Source organism: Aspergillus mulundensis (genome assembly GCF_003369625.1).
Source record: "Aspergillus mulundensis strain DSM 5745 chromosome Unknown scaffold_1, whole genome shotgun sequence".
NCBI classification, from domain to species: domain Eukaryota; kingdom Fungi; phylum Ascomycota; class Eurotiomycetes; order Eurotiales; family Aspergillaceae; genus Aspergillus; species Aspergillus mulundensis.
The window spans coordinates 1165380-1183828 of NW_020797889.1; the positions used below are offsets into that span (position 1 = coordinate 1165380).

General features: G+C 51.8%; 5 protein-coding genes across 5 annotated transcripts; 2 read left to right on the forward strand and 3 right to left on the reverse strand.

The window, feature by feature from the left end:
- Positions 1-470: 470 nt before the first annotated feature.
- On the reverse strand, positions 471-1193 carry DSM5745_01898 (cytochrome b561 domain-containing protein; the record flags this gene model as incomplete). The annotated part of the gene is made up of 2 exons (XM_026743914.1): positions 471-809; positions 879-1193. The coding sequence occupies 2 exons, from the start codon at positions 1191-1193 to the stop codon at positions 471-473; spliced, it is 654 nt and encodes a 217-aa protein (XP_026607077.1).
- A 676-nt stretch (positions 1194-1869) lies between these two features.
- Positions 1870-3627, forward strand: DSM5745_01899 (putative Zn(II)2Cys6 transcription factor; the record flags this gene model as incomplete). The annotated part of the gene is made up of 1 exon (XM_026743915.1): positions 1870-3627. The coding sequence occupies one exon, from the start codon at positions 1870-1872 to the stop codon at positions 3625-3627; it is 1758 nt and encodes a 585-aa protein (XP_026607078.1).
- A 1540-nt stretch (positions 3628-5167) lies between these two features.
- On the forward strand, positions 5168-10300 carry DSM5745_01900 (uncharacterized protein; the record flags this gene model as incomplete). The annotated part of the gene is made up of 1 exon (XM_026743916.1): positions 5168-10300. One exon carries the CDS (start codon positions 5168-5170, stop codon positions 10298-10300), a length of 5133 nt encoding a protein of 1710 aa, XP_026607079.1.
- Positions 10301-11269: 969 nt separating this feature from the next.
- DSM5745_01901 (DEAD/DEAH box helicase) lies at positions 11270-14385 on the reverse strand (the record flags this gene model as incomplete). Its single annotated transcript, XM_026743917.1, has 2 exons — positions 11270-14012; positions 14087-14385. 2 exons carry the CDS (start codon positions 14383-14385, stop codon positions 11270-11272), a joined length of 3042 nt encoding a protein of 1013 aa, XP_026607080.1.
- A 348-nt stretch (positions 14386-14733) lies between these two features.
- Positions 14734-16342, reverse strand: DSM5745_01902 (putative choline transport protein; the record flags this gene model as incomplete). The annotated part of the gene is made up of 2 exons (XM_026743918.1): positions 14734-15977; positions 16030-16342. 2 exons carry the CDS (start codon positions 16340-16342, stop codon positions 14734-14736), a joined length of 1557 nt encoding a protein of 518 aa, XP_026607081.1.
- Positions 16343-18449: the final 2107 nt, after the last annotated feature.

Below are 18449 nucleotides of genomic sequence, written 5' to 3' on the forward strand. Positions count from 1 at the left end.
CATCTGTACGGCGATACGCTCTACTTTGCAACCAGTATGTATGATGATTATGTCCATCAACGGCCATATTGTCGACCTGAGCCCTTTTACTTCTGGGTCTATTACTTCGGGATGAACTTTATCTGGATTGCTGTCCCAGCCAGTAAGCTATCCTCGACTCATGGGCTTGCGGGCCGCTAACTAATGCTCGCACAGTTTATCTCTACCAAAGCATGAAGACCGTCTCGCGTGCTATGAAGCAAGCTGACATTACATCTCAATCTCACAAAATTCAATGACTCGATCGAATTCCCATGTTGCTGATCGGCTCACGCGTTTGAGACCCCGGCACACCTTGCTCTGGCTTCGAACATAAACAACCACGATAAGTCCAACAAATTAAACTATCATCACAAGTATTACGCCTCAAAAGTTCAAAGCCTTCTATCGCAGTCTGGCCCTGCATCCGTCTCCTACCGGGCGATTTCTTACTAAGTCTGCGCCATTTCGGGCGTCGTCTCCTTTTCCTTCAAGATCACTTTGCCCTGACGCAAAGCTGCAATTGCGACGTAGGCCACACCAAACACCCCCGCAACTACTGCATAAGAAATGATTCCTCCTGTGGTGTTGTCAGCCAGTTTGAGGCCAGTACCGCCGTTGATGAGCCCCAGCAGCAGAAAGATTCGCCCAATCCAGATATGGGCATGAGTCCATATTCCGGCTGACTGGGTCTTTTTGAATTGATGATGGTGCCAAAGCCCAATAAACGGCTGAATAAGGAGAAAAACAACGATAACGGTGCCAAGGATTGTATGGCCGTTGTTGTGCAGCTTGTACAATTGTCAGCTGCTGTGCGAAGCTTATGGCCAGAAGTTATATCAATTCAATGGACCGCATACCCTGTCAAGGATCTTTCCAACCCGGATCCCAGTGGCCAGACCAGCGATCATCAGAACATACGCCAATAACTGACAGCCAATATGAGCATACAGGCCGTACTTCGATCGAATCACGCGCAGGAGAATGGCACCAAGGGGAAAGATGACACCAAACGCAATGCCCATTGCCACACCATGGGCTTTGGCAAATGCTGGTACTAGGTGGAGATCTTCATAAATGATCCCTGGTGGTAGTTGCGGTGGTCCATTCAGTGAAGGTCCTTCTTGTGCAGTGCAGAATGCTGCGAATGACACTGCGAATGCGAATGGATTCATATTAGTCCCCAGGCTGAAAGGGATAAGTTCAGAGAAACATACACCACATCCAGAATGAGAAGCTCCACAGAGTCAAGTCGCGGTCCATGACGTTCGAACAATCAAGTAGCTTGATTTTTGAAAGCTTTGAGAATTTGATCTCGCCCGGTGCCGGCTTCAGGCGACGCAAAGGGCCTCTTTATACATTCCAACCTCATTTTTCCAGCGCACTGTCCGGCAAATTTGTTGATTAGCAGTGAGGTGAGAGATGAGTTAACTCTAGCAAGTGTCGTTCTCCTGGATCATCAGTCAAATATCGAAATGGTTTCCAAGATACCGAGAATTGCGAGGCTCGGATCTCGTCGTTGACACAGCCACAACCAGAAGGGCCAATCAGTCGCTCAGAATAGGACAAGACACCGAGAAAGGCGAGATTTCCGAGGTGTCCCCGGAGCCACCGCCAGGGCCTCGTATTCGAATCTTGGTCTCTGAATCTAGAGATATGATGACCTGTGCAGACGTCACCCCTTGGTCGGCGCTTTTCTCCTCCAAATAATGCCAGGAAATTACTTTTTCAACGTCAGTCGTATGTCGAAAGGGAGTCAGTGACGAGTGTTGCCGCCGAGTTTTGCGGCAATCATAGTTCCTTTGATCGTTAAACCTCATGCAAATAGATACTCCTACGAGACTAGCCAGGATGAACCGTTCCCTCAGCATGATTGCGCCAAAACCGCTATCTTCATCTTCACCTTCAGCAGCCTCAACGCCTCCTGATTATGCCATCTTGAAGCCAAAATCTTGCCTTGCATGCCGCAAAAGAAAGGTTCGATGTGACAGGCAGCTTCCATGCACAAACTGCTCCCGATGGTCCATCGAATGTATTTTCCCGTCTCCGATTCGCAGATGCCCGCGAGCCCGGACCAAACCTGATGCAAGCTCGTCTAGCGATCAAGCACTGCGTGATAAAATTCGCGCGCTCGAAGCGCAGGTTTCGGACTTGACAGAAACCATCAACACTCAGGCTAGCAGGATACTGTCCCCGGACGCGCTGAATGGCTCGCTTTTCCCATTAAGCCACACTTGGGCGCATGCTATCGCACCATTACATCCATCATCGGACCAGGGGCGGAAATACTGGCAGACCTTTTTGGAGAGGATCGATCCACTAATCAAGGTGGTACATCAGCCTAGTGCATTTCGGATCCTCCGAAGTGGCTTGAGTGATCCAACGTTATTAGATGAGGGTGAAGGCGCTCTGCTGCAGGTATTCTATCTTGCTTGCGTCTCGGCAATGGATGCAACAGACGTACAATCTATCTTACAAATGTCCAAGAGCACAGCACTCTCCACCTACCGCCTGGCCGCTGAACAGGCTCTAGCTCGGTCCGGGTTCATCACCACCAGTAACTGGACAACATTGCAGGCTCTTGTTCTCTTTATCGCGCTAAGTCGTCTTCAGAATGACCAAAAGTCTGCTTGGAACTTAGCCGGACTAGCAGAGCGGCTAGAGGTATCAATGGAAGAGGATAGCTCTTTTTTTGGAGCCGAGATGCGACGGCGCGTCCGGTGGCACCTATGGTATCTGAATCGTCGCATACGAGATGACCGAGGCCAAAGCTCAACCCTACCCAACCACTCCAACATATCTCCCTTTAGCGTTGAACTACCTTTTAACTGCCACGATTCGGAGCTCAGTGTAGACATGACGACTCCTCCCATCACTCAGACTGGCTGGACAACGATGAGCTTCTGTCTCCTCCGGTATGACCTTGCGACCACCGAACGGATAGTTGAGAGTGACGCACCCTGGGTTCTCAAGGCAAATGCCGTCAAAGAATGTCAACACAGAATTCAATCCAATTACCTAAACCACTGTGACGGTACTGAGTCGATTCATTGGCTAGCTTCTCACATTTCCTACGTGATGATAACGGAGATGTGGATGAAACTTTACAGTCCGCAATTCACCACTATAGTCTTAACCGATCCTCTTGATGACACTGTCAGGAATCAGCTGTTTGATGCCGCTATTGACATTTTGGATACACGCAAACGCTTAGAGGATGAGACTGCCTCACGCAAGTGGGAGTGGACGCTTGGTGGATACTTCCAATATGTGCCATTGACATTCCTGTTGAATGAACTCCATTGGCGCCAGACTGACCCTCGTGTGGGTGCAGCCTGGGATGTAGCTGAGAGATCATTCCGACGTTTGTCTGACGACGCGAAGAAATCTGCCCATGGGGTCATCCTGACCGAGCTCATGTCCAGCGCCTTGTTCGCGAGGCAGGAAGCGGCCAGTTCTCAGGTGTTGTCAGACTCTTACTTTGTTTCTGAACAAGCTATCTTTGATGACTTTCCTGTCGACTCGGCCTACGCCGATGCCGTTGATACCGTGCCTTCCGACATGTTCCAGTTAGGGTTACCAGCTGAATGGGCTGTTCATACTTCTTGATATGGGTACACGTGTCGCAGCCTGATGATGCAGGACTATTATTTTTTTTAAAGTTTATTCTGCTGTGTTCGCGTTGTTCTAGTCAATCATCTTGGACATTTTCTTGTCTAGTGCTGAGGGTGTTGCATCTAATTATATTCAATTCGCGCGGTCCCGCGAACCGGAAGTTTATAGTAGCCTCTATCTACAACATGCATTATCAGCCGCAGCCCTAGACTATTGCGCCTAATGGAGTATCGCAGAACTCCATTGAATCAAGACATAATTCATACTGGCGGTCTAGTGAGCTCCTGTAAATGTGCGGAGTATCTGGCTCTTTAGACCGCTACCACGGTAGGAGGTAGGTAGGACCAAGATCTGCTCCACCCCAAGCTTTGATTCGAAGCGGACTTGATTTCGTCCTCCACGGCCCCATCCAACACGACTCCAATCTCCATCTTCCAGCCTCCTCAAATTCGATCCATCCCGTTGGACTTCAGCGAATGAATGGCTCTAGCAGAGGCCTCTCTGCTCGGTGACGTGTCGGACCCAGCGTCGGATGTTGGTTATGGCCAGGACAATGACGTCTGGAGGGCCTTGAGGCGCCTGCAGGCAGCTTAAAGTTGCTGCCCGAGCAGGATCGGAGGACTTAAAAACAAGAGCGCAGGAGCTTCGAATTTCGACTCACAGTCTGAAGATCATCCGAGCCCGAAATAGAACCGATTCTATTCGGTCACTCAGTCGACAATCATGCAGTCCGGCCGGTGGATCAACGGTCAGTCGTGACTCGTGAGGCGAGAGTCGACGTGGTCGCCTGCACGATCATGGTTGCAGGGCCAAAGAGGAATCAAACGATTCAGCAATTAGCTTCTTAGCGCCTGGGGCGTGAGACAATATAATTGATTGAAGCTCGACGGATGAGAAAATCCCGTTGGCTCCTTTGGCGCCTGATCTGAAGCTCTGGTGCTGATCGCTGGTTTCCCCGGCAGCCCTCGCACTAACTGGACTGGACTCGTACACAACAGGATTTGTATACCGCCAGCAAAGAGACCATCGATAATGCGATAGAGGGGTCACTTCTACTGATAGAATCAAGAGCGGTGTTTCCTGCCCCTGTCCTGGCTGGGATTGTCCTGGTGATTCTTTCAGCTGACGGTCGCTGGGCCAGTCATTCGACCCCCCATCATTCCTCAAGAGTCTCGCCCGCTCCGATTTCTGCCTCGTTCAGCTCCCTGCTTCTGACGCCGGCCCTTGTTGTTCCCACGATCGCATTTGTCTTCAGCTGAGTTCCTTTTTTGTCTGTCTGGAGTCGCAACAAGACCCTTGTTTTGTTATCGGTTCGGCTAGGGTATGCCTTGAATCAGTGAGTGTTTTTCTTCTGTAAACAAATTGCGTCTTCGGAAATGACGTCGCCGGTTTGGCCTCAACTACCGGCACAAGAGCAAACGATAGCAACGAAACAAACGAAAACGATCAGTTCTTGACATCTGCAAACTGCAGTCGCATGCTGTCTCGGATAAGTACTGCAGTATGCTAACTATTGCTGTCGCTCGCAGTCCCAATGCCGACGCCTGCCAATTCAAAGTCCCCCGCCAGCCGCGGGGCCAGCAAAACTTCGCCGATAAAGTCAAAGCCCCTCGATATCGGCAAGCCGTTGGGACTCTACGATACCAACTCCGTGCGAGCAAAGGTCCGGAAGTGGCAACAACAGGGCGGCGGAGTGGTCACCGCTGATGATGTTATCTACTATGAGGACGACAACGAAAACGTTCCAACTCCCGAATCGAAACCGAAGCCTACAAATATTACATCAAGGAAGCGAAGCAAGAGTACACCGCGAAAGCGGTTAGTTAGTGATGAACATTGGAAGCTGAATCGGTCATCAACGCAGGCGCCGGGATCTAAACCACCAGCACCGAGACGTGGGCGCATCGCGGAGTACACTACAAACGAGCCAATACGTTCGCCACGATCAGCAAAAGGCGATGATATAGAACCGCCTCTACTGTCTCCGCGGTTGACTCCGCAAAAGCCCCGAGACGACATCAAAGAACGCGCAACTTCACCACGGGCTCTTAGGGAACGACGGAAGTCACATGCCGCCGGTGATATCGATTCAATCATATCGAAGCTTGAGAAAGAGCATGCATCCCATGGAAAATCTTCAAAGCCTGCATCGCGTCCGTCAACAGCGGACAAGAAACGATCCAGCACAATATCAGAGCCTGCACAAAGCCCGAAAAAGAAAGACTCGGCCTTAGACTACGACTCCGAATGGGCGACCAGTGAAGCCGATTTCTCGGAATTATCGAAGCGGCGTGCACGAGGCGCACCTCATGCTTCAAAAGGGCGCACTCCAGCGAAGCCTCCCAAAGGTGGCATCCTTGGGCAGATTGTAGATGAATCGAGAAAGATGTTTAGCAAACCAGATCAGAAGCCGGAGCCACCTAAGCAGCCAGCTCCAAATCGGGGTGCGAAGATCGAAGCATGGCTGTCAAATACACAGGACCCATTCCTGGACGATAAGAACTCGGATGTCGAAATTCCCGCACCGCTAAAGACTAGAAGGAAGAAACGCATCGAAATTGTGGACGAACCAACGGAAGGAGATTCAAGTCGACTCACCAGCCCTGAGCCTTCGGGCAGCAGCGACCTCTCTCAGAAAACGCCCGTACGGCGAGATAGGAGCGGAGAGACTGCGTCTAGCGGCGAGCGACGAAAATCGAAAGATGACAAGTCTAGTGCTAAGGGGTCGCAGAGAAACGCCTCGCCATCTCCCCGGAGGCGAAAATCCAGTGAGAGGAAGACCAGCGGAAAGAAACATAGCCGATCATCCTCCGGTACTGGCAAAGAAAGTAACCGCAAGCTCGACGAGAAAGAAAAAGCCTCTGAAACCGGGACCACTTCTTTGTCTGAGAAGTCCGAAATCTCTGGCAACAAGGGAAAACAGCACACCCCCAGCACCGGTAGCCACCGCCTGTCAACAATCGCCTCGGTAGAGTCGATGGGGGCACGAGGCGTGGAAGCAAAAGCATCTGAAGGAACAGAGAAGAAAAGGACTTCTTCTCAAACCACTTTCGCAAGCGAGGAAAGAGACAAGGTTGATCCCGACTCGCTAGCTATGGTTTCATCTCAAATGAAGAAGCTCACGACCCATGACGACTTGATATCCGTTCTTTCGACATCCACCACAAGAAGTAGGAGCCTCCGGTCTGCGAGGAGTCTTCGAAACAGCAAAAGCAGAAACCCCACAGTCGCAGATATCCTGAAGGAGCTATCCCTAGATGAAGCAAAGTATATGCGCGAGCTCAGAACTCTTGTGGGTGGAGTGATTCCGGTGCTTTTAACCTGTGTCCTCTCCCGCTCCGACTCGGCCATTGCTGCTGGACTTTTCCGTCCTTCAGCGGATCCGCAGGATGAGCTCACTTTTACGAAGCCAATTGTGAACATGGGAGTTGCTATTGAACGGCTGAAATTGTTACACAAGCGGATTCCACTTGACGCCGCAGATGGATTACTTCAGTGGGCACAAGGCGCCCAGAAGGTGTACCGCGAATATCTCAAAGCTTGGCGATTAGGATTCAAAGACGTGGTGGTCAATCTGGCTCCATTGGAAGAGGGCGAGGAGACGAAGGACGCTGATACAAAAAGTCTTGATGATGGGATGTCTAGAGATGAGAACGGTGATATTGTGGACGCTGATGGGCAGAAGGTTGATGTTGCTTTTCTGCTAAAGCGCCCCCTGGTACGCCTGAAATATCTCGCAAAGACTTTTAAAGGCATCAACATGCTTGAGCCGTCCCCTAAGGCCGAAGAGGTTGCTATGAGCTACCAAAATCTTGTGGCAGAGGCCCGTCGCCGTGCACGAGAAGAAAGGGCCAGGCTTGAAGACGAGTCGGCTTCCGCTATTGACTCAAGTCGCGCGCGTGATCCTGAAAACCTGGGTGCTTTGACTGAGGTCACCGTGGACAAGACTCGCCGAGTTCGCGCTCGTGACTTTTTTAACTTGTCGCTCTACCATTCGAGTGGCCAGATTATCGACTGTCGTGCCGAGATACTTTTCCGAGACAACGCTGCTGAACATGGCCCTGGTGGAGACTTGCTAATATGCGAAGTTGACCATGCCGACCGTTGGTTGCTCTTCCCTCCCATTGACATTGGATTAGTTTCTGCGCGAAATGGGGATAAAAAGGGAGAGATAGTGCTTATGATTCGCAGTGCCCCAGGGCATGAACGGCGCTTCCAAGAACTCTTATCCCTGCAGATTGATGAAGAAGATGTGGGAATGGAATGGATCCAAATGCTCGGTAGAACCCCTGTTCCACCTGCCATCTCTCGGTCCCAGAGCTTTATCGAGCGCGCAAGGCAGCGACAACGCGCACAGACGATTTCTTCGCCTAATGAAGTCAAGGAGGCCCAGCGAACTCCTCCCAGCCCGACTAACGTTGCTATCCCTATTGGAGAGAAGCCAACATCCTCGCGTGCATCACGACGCTCCTGGACTGCGAAGGAGTGGTCAGACCCCAGCGCCACTGATTCGTTGGCGGCTACCGAGTCGCAGATCTCATCACAGACCGATATCACTCGCGAATCGGATTACGATGCTGCAGAGTCCGAAGCATCTAAACCTTCCACAAATACCCAATCGATCCTTCATTCGCGGGACCCGCGAAAACTCGTTATGGGCGATGATAAATCTCCTCAAGGCCTCAAACGCTCTGGCGCCAAGAGAATATCTAAATATGGTGAACTTGGCCCCCAGAGCCCTCTTTCACCAACGGGTGCGACCCCTTCGACTCCATCTCGAAGTCATGATGAAGTACAACGTGCCGAACAGACCGCATCGCACCATCAGAAACAGGCCACTCCGAAAACACCCACCGGGACTGAGACTGGGGAGAGCCCGCGAGTATCCTCCGTACCTTCAGCTGTTCTTCCTTCCATTCCGAAGCTTCGTCAAGGTAGTAGTACTTCGTATATACTGGATTCTGAACCGGAAGAGGAGTATGATCTAGACTACAGTGTCCTTCCCGAGACTCCGACGAAGAGCAAGAGGCATTCTCGCTCCGGCTCCGAATCTGACGCGTCGAATGGAGATGAGCCTCCACCGCCCCCTCCCCATTCGCGCTCGCCAAGTTCCACCAGTTCTAGCCTGACAGGCACCCCTGTTTTGAGTCCAACTGCTGGGCGCATCAGGCGGCGGGGATCGTCACCCTTGAAGCACGAATATGAACCTTCCACCGCGTCGGATTCTTATTCTGACTCCGACACTTCTACCGTGCGCCGCTATGACATGTATTCTGACTCGGATTACGTCACGGACAGTTCAGACGAGGATTCTGAGGACGAGATCCCGTCCAGAGTACGATCGAAGGCCGCTCGGGGTGCTGTTAGGCCCGATGAACAAGAGACTGAGCTAAGCACTTTGTCCTTGACAAACTCGACTAGTCAAGCCGGTTATCGATCCGTTCCGGCTCAGCCAAGCAAGTCGTCTTCCGCCATCGCCACTGTTTTTGCTTGGTCGGATAAAGGCTCCTGGGATAGCATCTTCCCGGATGAGTGCAAGATCATCATAAGCCCTGGACTTGTTGAAGCTTATGAGATGAAGGATGATCCACTTGCAAATGGCGACGATGGAGCTAAAAACGTCCGCCCGATCGTTGCTCTCGAGTTAACACCGCTGGTCCCAATTCGCCGTGGAACAGCCATTGACATTAGCATCCGCTCTCCTCCCACCGCGCGGTCCAAAGTAACCTGGAGCAACAACATCATGTTCCGCTCCCGGAACGCAGAAGAATGCGAAGCCCTATATGGCCTGATCAACCAAGCCCGCACCAACAACCCAACATATATCGCACTGCAAAATGCTAGAGGGCCCTTGGACGATCTTCCTGCCCCATTGGAACGTGCGACTAAGAGTTCCGGTCTCTTTGGGTGGCCTCGCCGCAGAAAGAGCTACCGCGCCTCTGCCTCCCCGCGCTCCCTAGCGGACAACTCCGAAAGCAGCGTGGGCACAATGAGCAGCGCCTTCTCGGCCCTCAAACGCTTTGGCGGAGCGAGCAAAATGTTTAGCATCTCCCGATCCTCCGTCACTTCGCGCAAGAAAGACGGCGAGGAAAGCCTATACTCTAGCTCCGCCGGCTCCGGCGGATACAATAGCGGCGGCATTGGCCGAATCGCAGCAGCTATCAAGGGCGTCGATGGAATCGGCCTGTCAAATGCTAAGATCCGCCTCTACGCCCGCGAAACCCAGTCCAAGTGGCGCGATATGGGCGCCGCGCGACTAACAATTATGCCTGCGCCCTCACGACCACCGTCTACCTCTGAACCTCGCCGTCCAGACACTGCAGTCGCCGATGCGGTCCCTGATGTAAGCACAGACAGTATAAGTCAACCATCTTCCGGCGCTGCCTCGCCGCAACGAGTCCTGGAGCAGCGCAACGAGAAACGCATTATCATTCGTGGCAAAACACGCGGCGAGGTCCTCCTTGACGTTTGCCTGGACGAGAGCTGCTTCGAGCGCGTCGCCAGAACAGGTATTGCTGTCTCCGTGCGCGAAGAAAATGAAGATGGGGCCCCTGTGACTGAGAAAGGAGGTGTCACTATCGGAAGTTCCCGCGTTTACATGATTCAAATGAAGGGCGAGGCTGAGGCCGCTTACACCTTTGGGCTTGTTGGGAAGATGAAATACTAGCCTGAGTGTTCAAAGGTCGCTGTGACCGTTCTGTCTTTTCTCCTTTCCCCGTTCGCGTCTCTCCTCTTGCTTATGACTTCATGTCTTGTTGTGCTGTATTTGAGCCTATGCATTTTGTTTTGGCGGGTCATCAATTGTCTTTCTCTTCGACTTATTTCATTCATGCCCTTGCTTCTCACCATATACCTATAGCCATACACTTTACACACTTTATACACCCACATACCCTTATTAGCTGACTTTCACAGTTCTACCTGATATAACACATATTACACAACTGGCCTAGAGTTATCTAGCTCAAATGTACACGGAATTCGTTCCTCAATCACTCTCCTCGAGTTACTTTCTCGTTGGATCAGCCTAGTAGATACGTCTCTGTAAGTACGATATACTATCTAACAGACCTATTGCTTCTGCTCGTAAAGGTATCACCTCAAGGCAATTGGAAGAGCAACAGGTGAGGAGGGCGGGGTTGTCAAACATTTAAAAAACGCCCAAGGCTGCTCCTGCCAAGATTTAACAACACCATGTGACCTCGATAGTCGGGTTGCACCTTCCTAAAGCTCATCCAATGGTTACCTACAGCCTACAGGGGTCCCTTTCTTGGAGGCAGGTGAGATGACGTGAACAGCAGGAACGGGCCGGGGCGGGGCGCCAGTCGCGCTTTCCTTTTCTGTTCATCTTACGGTATAGCCCGAGACCGACAGAGGCAAGCCTCCGCATCCCGTCTTTGAATTCAGTAATGTCTTGCGAGTTGGACCCCTATGCAACCCAAGCCGGGTATTTGCCTGTTATGGAAGGTCTTGGCACGGGTTGTGTGCTTTACCCGTTAACATCAACCCGTTTACCCAAAACCCGGGTTTGCCCAAGCCATGATTTCTTAAGAACGAGGCAGATGAGCTGGGATATGCAATAATTGAGAATGCATTCTATTAATCTATACGGAGTATAGGTAACTCTAATTCATCGCTAGTCAGATAAATCAAGGGGAGACTCCGCCGTGCCTATCCCTGCGTCATTTCCAACCTTAGCCCTGTCTTTGGACTTAGCCTTGGGCTTGGACTTGGTGTCCTCGTCAGCCGCAGGGGTAGGATCCTTGACTTCAGGCTTCGTCGATTTCTTGAATAGGAACTGCACCCGGTTCTCCTCATCCGTTAACAGAGAGCGCAAGACTTCGTCTTCCAGGACTTGATCAAGGCCCTCTGGTAGACCTGGTTCGGTCTCGGTATCCTGCACCGCCGACGTCAACGCCGACGGGGCAAAAAGAGACGGGTCAATATGTGCGTAGTGAGAGAGACTCTCTTGGATTTTCTGTTTGCCGGAGTTGTTGTTCTTATTCTTCGCCTTGGAGGCACGAGGGCGTCTGCCTTTCGTTTCGAGATGACGCTCTTGTTCTTCCATGTCCACTTCGGAGGCTTTCAGAAGAGTTGGGAGGTCAGGAAGAGATGCATCTGACTCGTTGCCATCGTTTTCGTTGAGTTCTACCGAGTCTTCTTCTAGGGGCGTGTCGTCACTATCTGGAGCGGTAATATACCCCCTACCACCGCAGCCGCAAGCCAAAAGATCATGCGTCTGGCATTTACTCTCCACATCAAGCCTGAAAAGGTCCTTGAGCTCGTCTCGCGAGAACTGCGCGACACTATCCTTATTCTCCATCACGCTATCGGCAAGCCCGATTTTGGTCACCTGCCGTTGCCAGATCTTCTCCTCCAAACTACCCTGTAGCAGAATGCGGTAGATATGGCAATGGCGCTTCTGACCGTCGCGGTGGATGCGCGCCATGGCTTGAATATCTGTGGCTGGGTTCCAGTCGACGTCGAAAAGGACGAGACGGCTCGCGCCAATCAGGTTCAGACCGGTTCCTCCGGCCTTTGCGGAGAGCAGGAAGGCAAAGCAGGTAGTCGCTGGCAGGCGGTTGAAATCTTCGACTAGGCTTTGGCGCTTTTGCGCGGGAGTGGAGCCGTCGAGGCGAAGGAAGGGGAGGGAAAGGGAGCTTAGGAGGTTGGCGAGGAGATTCAAGGTGGAGGTGTAGTTTGAAACGAGCACGATCTTTTCAGAGGTTGATGTGCGCAGGTGGTGTAGTAGCTGGTCCAAAACGCGGATCTTAGCGCTGCATGAAGGGGAGAAGTGTCGAAGGAGGTTTGGTGGTAATGAAGATAAGAGTGCCGTGATGGTCTCGCTTGGCTTCCCATCGGCGTCTTTTTGTGAAAGCAGAGATGGGCTGTTGCAGAGCTTTTTGAGGATGGTGATCAACTGCAGAGCGCTTTCTGAACTTCCAATGACACCTTGAAAGACCGGCGAGGCAAGCACGTTCTGGTAGATCTTTGCCTGCGTATTGGTGGGCTTGCAAAAGAGCACGTATTCTGTCTTCGGAGGCAGATACTTGGCAAGGATATCGGCCGTTCTTCGCAGCATAAATTGTGATGTCAGTTCTCGAAGCTCTTCATTCCGAGCCTCTCCCTTTTCAATGTCCTTCTCCGTAGCTTCAGGTTGTCTGCTCCTCACAATAGGGCCCTCGAACTCCTTAATAAAAGACTTGAATGTCCCTAGAACACCTGGATTGACAAGATCCACAGCCGCAAAGAATTCCTTCAAATCGTTTTGAATAGGCGTGCCGGAGAGTATAACTCTCTTCGTAGTGTTGAGTGACTGGATGGCCTGCCCGCTCTTGTTCTGAAGCGTCTTCAACCGATGGCCTTCATCTGCAATGACAATGTCGACACCATTGCCACGCGCCAGCCCCTCTTGAACGGTCCTCAGTTTCTCGTAGCCAACGATCATGATGCTGTAGGCCTTGCCCTTAGTAAAATCAGTCAGGCGCTTCCTCTTATCATCAAAGACAAAGACGCCGATGCGCTCATTACCAAGCCATTTCCGAACCTCTCTCCTCCAGTTATTGATCAGTGTGACCGGGCACACGATAAGAGCCTTTTTGATCACTGGCCCAGCCTCGTAGATCGGATTCTGTTTCAGTAAGGTCCACAACAGAGTGATGGTCTGCAAGGTCTTTCCCAAGCCCATGTCATCGGCTAGAATCGCGCCCTCACCATTAAATGATCGCATTCCCATAACACACTCGTACAAGAACTTCACACCCTCGCGCTGGTGTGGCCGGAGATGTTTTCCCAGGATAGGATCCACAACGACATCGACTATCCGTTTGCCCTTGGGCACGGAGCTCGGCCGCTTCATTACCACTGCACCAGGGTGCTTGGGGTCATGGCGCGGAGTAGGTTCATCCAGCAAAACAGCGGGCATAACTGTACTCTCAAGCAACGGTTTCTTATAGGCGCCCGAAATCAACCCGCGACTCGCTAAACTCAGAGGCCGACTTTCTTTAACTTTAGTCCTACCCAGCCCCGGAGTAGACACGGACGGTTCCGATGCTGACGTATTCCTCTCTCGGCTTGTCGGCACAGAAACAGACGCCTTTTTCGACGGCAGTGGTCTTGGAGGTGATGGCGGTGTCGGTATCTCTGTCTTCGTCTCCAAGAACGGTCTTCCAGCCAGATATTCCTTCCTTGGGATCTCCGTATCAACTTCGACCTCTTTCCCTCCAATCGATAGTATGGCGCCCGGTTTCAGAGCAGATCCGTTCATCGCACGACCCATATCCCTTCCCGAGACGTCCTGCAGGTAGACGTATCCATCGCGCGCCGAAATGATCCCGTCGCCGTCCCACGTTTTGTTCTTCTTCGCAGTTGGTTTTCGCCTACAGGCCAGCGATTGTTAGTCCATAAAGTTCGGCGGCATTATAGTTTGGACACGGGAGAAGGGAGTACATACCATAGCACGTTGAAGTAACGCACGCCGGAGGGTGAATCTGTACTCGCATTTCCATCCCCGCTTTCGTTGCTGCTTACAGCGGATGCCTCGCCAACATTCTTTACCTGCAGTAAAGGCTTCCGTTGACTCGTTGTAGGACAGGCGTTTCCGGTGCCGTTCGTATCTTGAGAAATCAGACGCGGCCGCTTCGCAGGCGGGCCATCATCGCTTTCGGAAGGCTTTGCAGATGGTTCTTGTGTCGGTGCGGTTGATTGAGATGGCTTTTTTATTGAAAGAGGCTTGAATGGTTTGAAGACCATGGCGAGAAATGACCTTCAAGGTGTTGCGTGGTATGGGCATTCTCGAAACTTGGAGGCGGAAGGATCTCGCGTCGGGCGCGATGGGGGTGCGCGTGTTCACGTGACTAAGGCATAGCATTGTTCTTCCATCTTCACTCGAATTCAAAAGCTAATAAAGAAGTGACATGGATCATCAGTTTATTAAAGATAGAATGGTACAGCCATAGGTATGTCATATATACAAGGAATCATAATGACCGACATGAAGCATATCTTTTGAGGACCGCTAAATCCCAAACATCCAATCTAAAGCGCCATATATAATAACTATTCATACAACTTCCTTTCTGTGCACACCAAAATCGTTCTTTATTTAGCGTCATCCGCTAGGGCCCTGTCAGTCAAAGGGACAAACTTGGGACCCTCATATGAACCCATTCGGAAGAACCAGTTGATGGCGACGAAGATGGTAAGACCGCCAGTCATCAAGCTGGCGTAGTTCATGGAGGCTGCATCCGTGGGCAGGGCAAAGGGGAAGCAGAAGATCACGACGAAGGCGATAATGTAAATGCAGCTGAGAATGTTGAAGAGGTATCCGATGTTACCCATCCAGAAGTAACCGCGGACGAAGGATGAGCGCTTGGTGAGAACATGAGGGAGGATGGCGGCGAAGTATGAAAGAGAGGACAGCTGGACGAAGCAACCGACGAAGGCATTAAAGGCAGTGGTAGAGCCGACATAGATACAGGCGAGGACTGTAATGGCAACACCGCAGATAAGGGTCGCGTTGAAAGGGTTGTGCATGCGCGAGTTGATGCGGCCGGTCCAGTTGGGGAAGGGGGTTGCTCCGTCACGAGCAAGAGTCCAGAGGGTACGACCGGCGGTGATGTAGCAACCAGCACAGTTGATGACAGTCGGTAGGAAGGTGATGATCAAAAGGCCGAGACCGCCACCCCGGGATCCGCTTGCCTGACGGTAGATCTCAGCAAGGGGGAAAGTAGCTGCCAGAACAGAGTCGAGGTCGTTAACGGCGTAGAAAAGCGCGATCATGTAAAGTAGACCGGCGATGAAGCCAACGCTCATCTGGGCAAAGACGGCCTTGGGGATGTTCTTGCTGGGTTGGGGAATCTCCTCGGCGAGATGGGTCGAGCAGTCGGGTGTGCCGACAGCGTAGGCACCGTTAAGCATACCGGCGACGAAGACAAAACCATTGCTAGAGTACCCGGTTGAGTTTGTCCAGGTCCGCCAGACGTCCTCGTTCGTAGCATATGGAATGTCCTTGACATGGGGCATGCAGGCAGCGACGATGATGACGATGAGCACACCGGAGAGAATGAAGAATCCGCCGATGTTGTTTAACTGCGGGAGGAAGCGGTTCAGGAACAGGACGATAGAGCAGCATAGCCAGGTGCAGATGATGAAGCTGACGAAGACATGCCACGCCTTCATCTCAAACCCGGGGTGCATCAGCGCATACATGGAGACCGTCTGCTGTCCAAGAATGGCAGAGACCGAGGCACCACCAAGCACCCAGGCCAAGCAGTTCCACCAACCAGCGAAGAAACCGCAGACGCGACCATATTTCCCAGCAGTAATAGAAGCCCAATGGTAGACTGAGACGTTGAATCAGTTAAAAGCAAAACAGCATAGAATGAGAAATCATACCACCACCAGCCGACGGCATTCCCGAGGCCAGCTCAGCAATAGAGGCAGCCACCATCCAGTAGCAGACTGAGACCGCGATAAATTCGTAGATGACACCCGATGGTCCTCCATTGGAGAGAGCGGTGGCTATACTTCCTCCCTGCGCAATCCATGTGTTTCCGGTAGTGATGGCGAGAGCGCAGATACTCAGCAGACCGTAGTTGCGCTGGAGCTCCTGGCGGTGACCGGACGCATTGACCGGGGCGTCAATTGAGGAGCCTTGTTCCTCCTTGGCTGAGTCGACAACTGCCATCTTCTCCGTTGTGTTGGCCATTGCGGATGTGAGAAGCGGACGAGGTCGAGGTGATTTAGGTAGAGAACGTGGTTCGGGAGCTGATAAAGATTCTGTTCCCGGTGGCGCAAGTATGATCCAATTACTCCGGTATGTAGGGAATGCACGAGAACGAGCGTCACCGTCCTGGCTTCTAGATGCTAGGTGGGCGGATGGGAAAAAGAAAGAATCCCAAGACCGTTGAAGAAGGGAGGACGATCATCGAAGCAAGGCGAGAGATGGGGGTTTATACTACCATGCACCTGCGCGAGGGATGCACAGCTCCGTGCTTACAGTTGAGACCGGCTGGCCCGCGGAGCCCATGACTGTGGGACAATGGAGACTTCATCTCTAGCCAACCATAGTCATCAAGGACCCTGCTTATGGTGGCGACGCGAGCCAAGTGGGCTTCCAGCAATATGTCCATTGGTCCATGGACAGGAATTCCTCGGACAGTCTAAGCCGGAAGAGGGAGCTTGAGCAGACGCCAGTGCCTACCAGGCGTTCTCTAACAGCGGAAGATTTGATAACAGAATGCTCTTGATCGTGGGTAAAGTCTGAGCACTGAGCAGATCTTATGGATATCTTATGGATACTTGAACCACAGCCGCTTTACCCCAGATCTTCTCCGTATGCTGCTTTGGGCAGGCGTTCGCGGCTTGAATCCAGAGCCGGTCCAAAGGCTATGAGAACAGGTATGCAGGGTAGGACGACTACTAGCGGGCGTTGAGTGTGCTGAAGAGAAGATTCCGTGCACGTGATAATTATAATGATAATGACATTATATTATGACGAAGACAGGGCTGGACTAGGACATTTCGGGCCAGACTATGATAAGCGAGTCGCCCGGCCTCGGAGCCCACCGCAACTTACAAGGCACATACTCCGTGCTTGATGGCCCCCGAATCTTGACTCATGTCTCCCAGGACAACAAAGTTTGCAAGGAACAGAGGGCGGATGCTTTAAAACAACGGGCGGCTAGATTGTGTGCTTCCGAGACTCTCCAAGAACTTTATTCTTGCGAATTTGAGATATGGCGGAACCATGGAGCCCAGGCTGATCTGCTCGCATTCGCCGCCAAACGTGGGGTCCAGTCTATGGACTATTGCCTGAAATCCATGGATGAAGGGAGCGACAAGCCAGGCCATGGAGTTATGGACAGTCATCTTGTTCTTTGGTGATCTATGACTGAGATGTCAATACCAGAGCAGTGAGTAACAAATAGCATGTGAGACAAGGCTTCGGATAACGCCGAGGTCGCTTTCAGTAGGAGTTTGATATAAATGACAACAATAATGACAAATTATCTTGATGTCCAAGTGCAACTGAGGGAATTTCGCATGCAAGGATTTAAGGTGGCATCTCGATGCGCTAGCCTTCGATTTGAGTTTTTTAGAACCTTCTTAGAGTGATTCTATTTCTATCAGATTGGGTCAATCTCCGATGCTAGAGCCCGGTGTCACCGATTAATGAAGCTTAGATGCGTAGTCTAGATTTACTCTAGAAGGCCTCGTGGCATGATCAGTTCATCAGACCATGCGGCGAGAGCATATTGCAGATTTCATAATAATATGGCATTGGCATGGGCTCTTGGATAAGGCCCGTGGACGGGATGAAGAGAAGGCAGATCGCCATGCATGATGCAGGCAGCCAACGAAGCAAACACACATTGCATTTGCATCGGCATCCACATGATGCTATCGGCCGGGGGAAACTTCATCGTGCATAATTGGCTTTCTGCCTTTCAGCCACCAGTGAGCAGAGGCCAACTTCAGCTCGCCTCCATTCCGGATCGACGCTCGTGGAGTCGACCGAGCCTTGATGATGGAGACGGACACGTAACAAACACTACTCATCCTCGTACAAAGTAGCCCCGTACGGAGGACACTCTATCGTATTATTCGCGGCGCAATAATAACAAGCAATAAATAATTTGAGAGTCGAGACTCGAGACACGGCAGTTGAAGAGTCTGGAATCCAAAAGGCACGGTGACATTGGCAGGGGACGGAGATTGCTGGTTGGATGGCTGGCCCGGGGCCGTGGCATGATCCTGGCCCAATGGATCCTGGCCTCGAGAATTAGCAGCTGTTCCTGCTTGTGAAGGTCGAG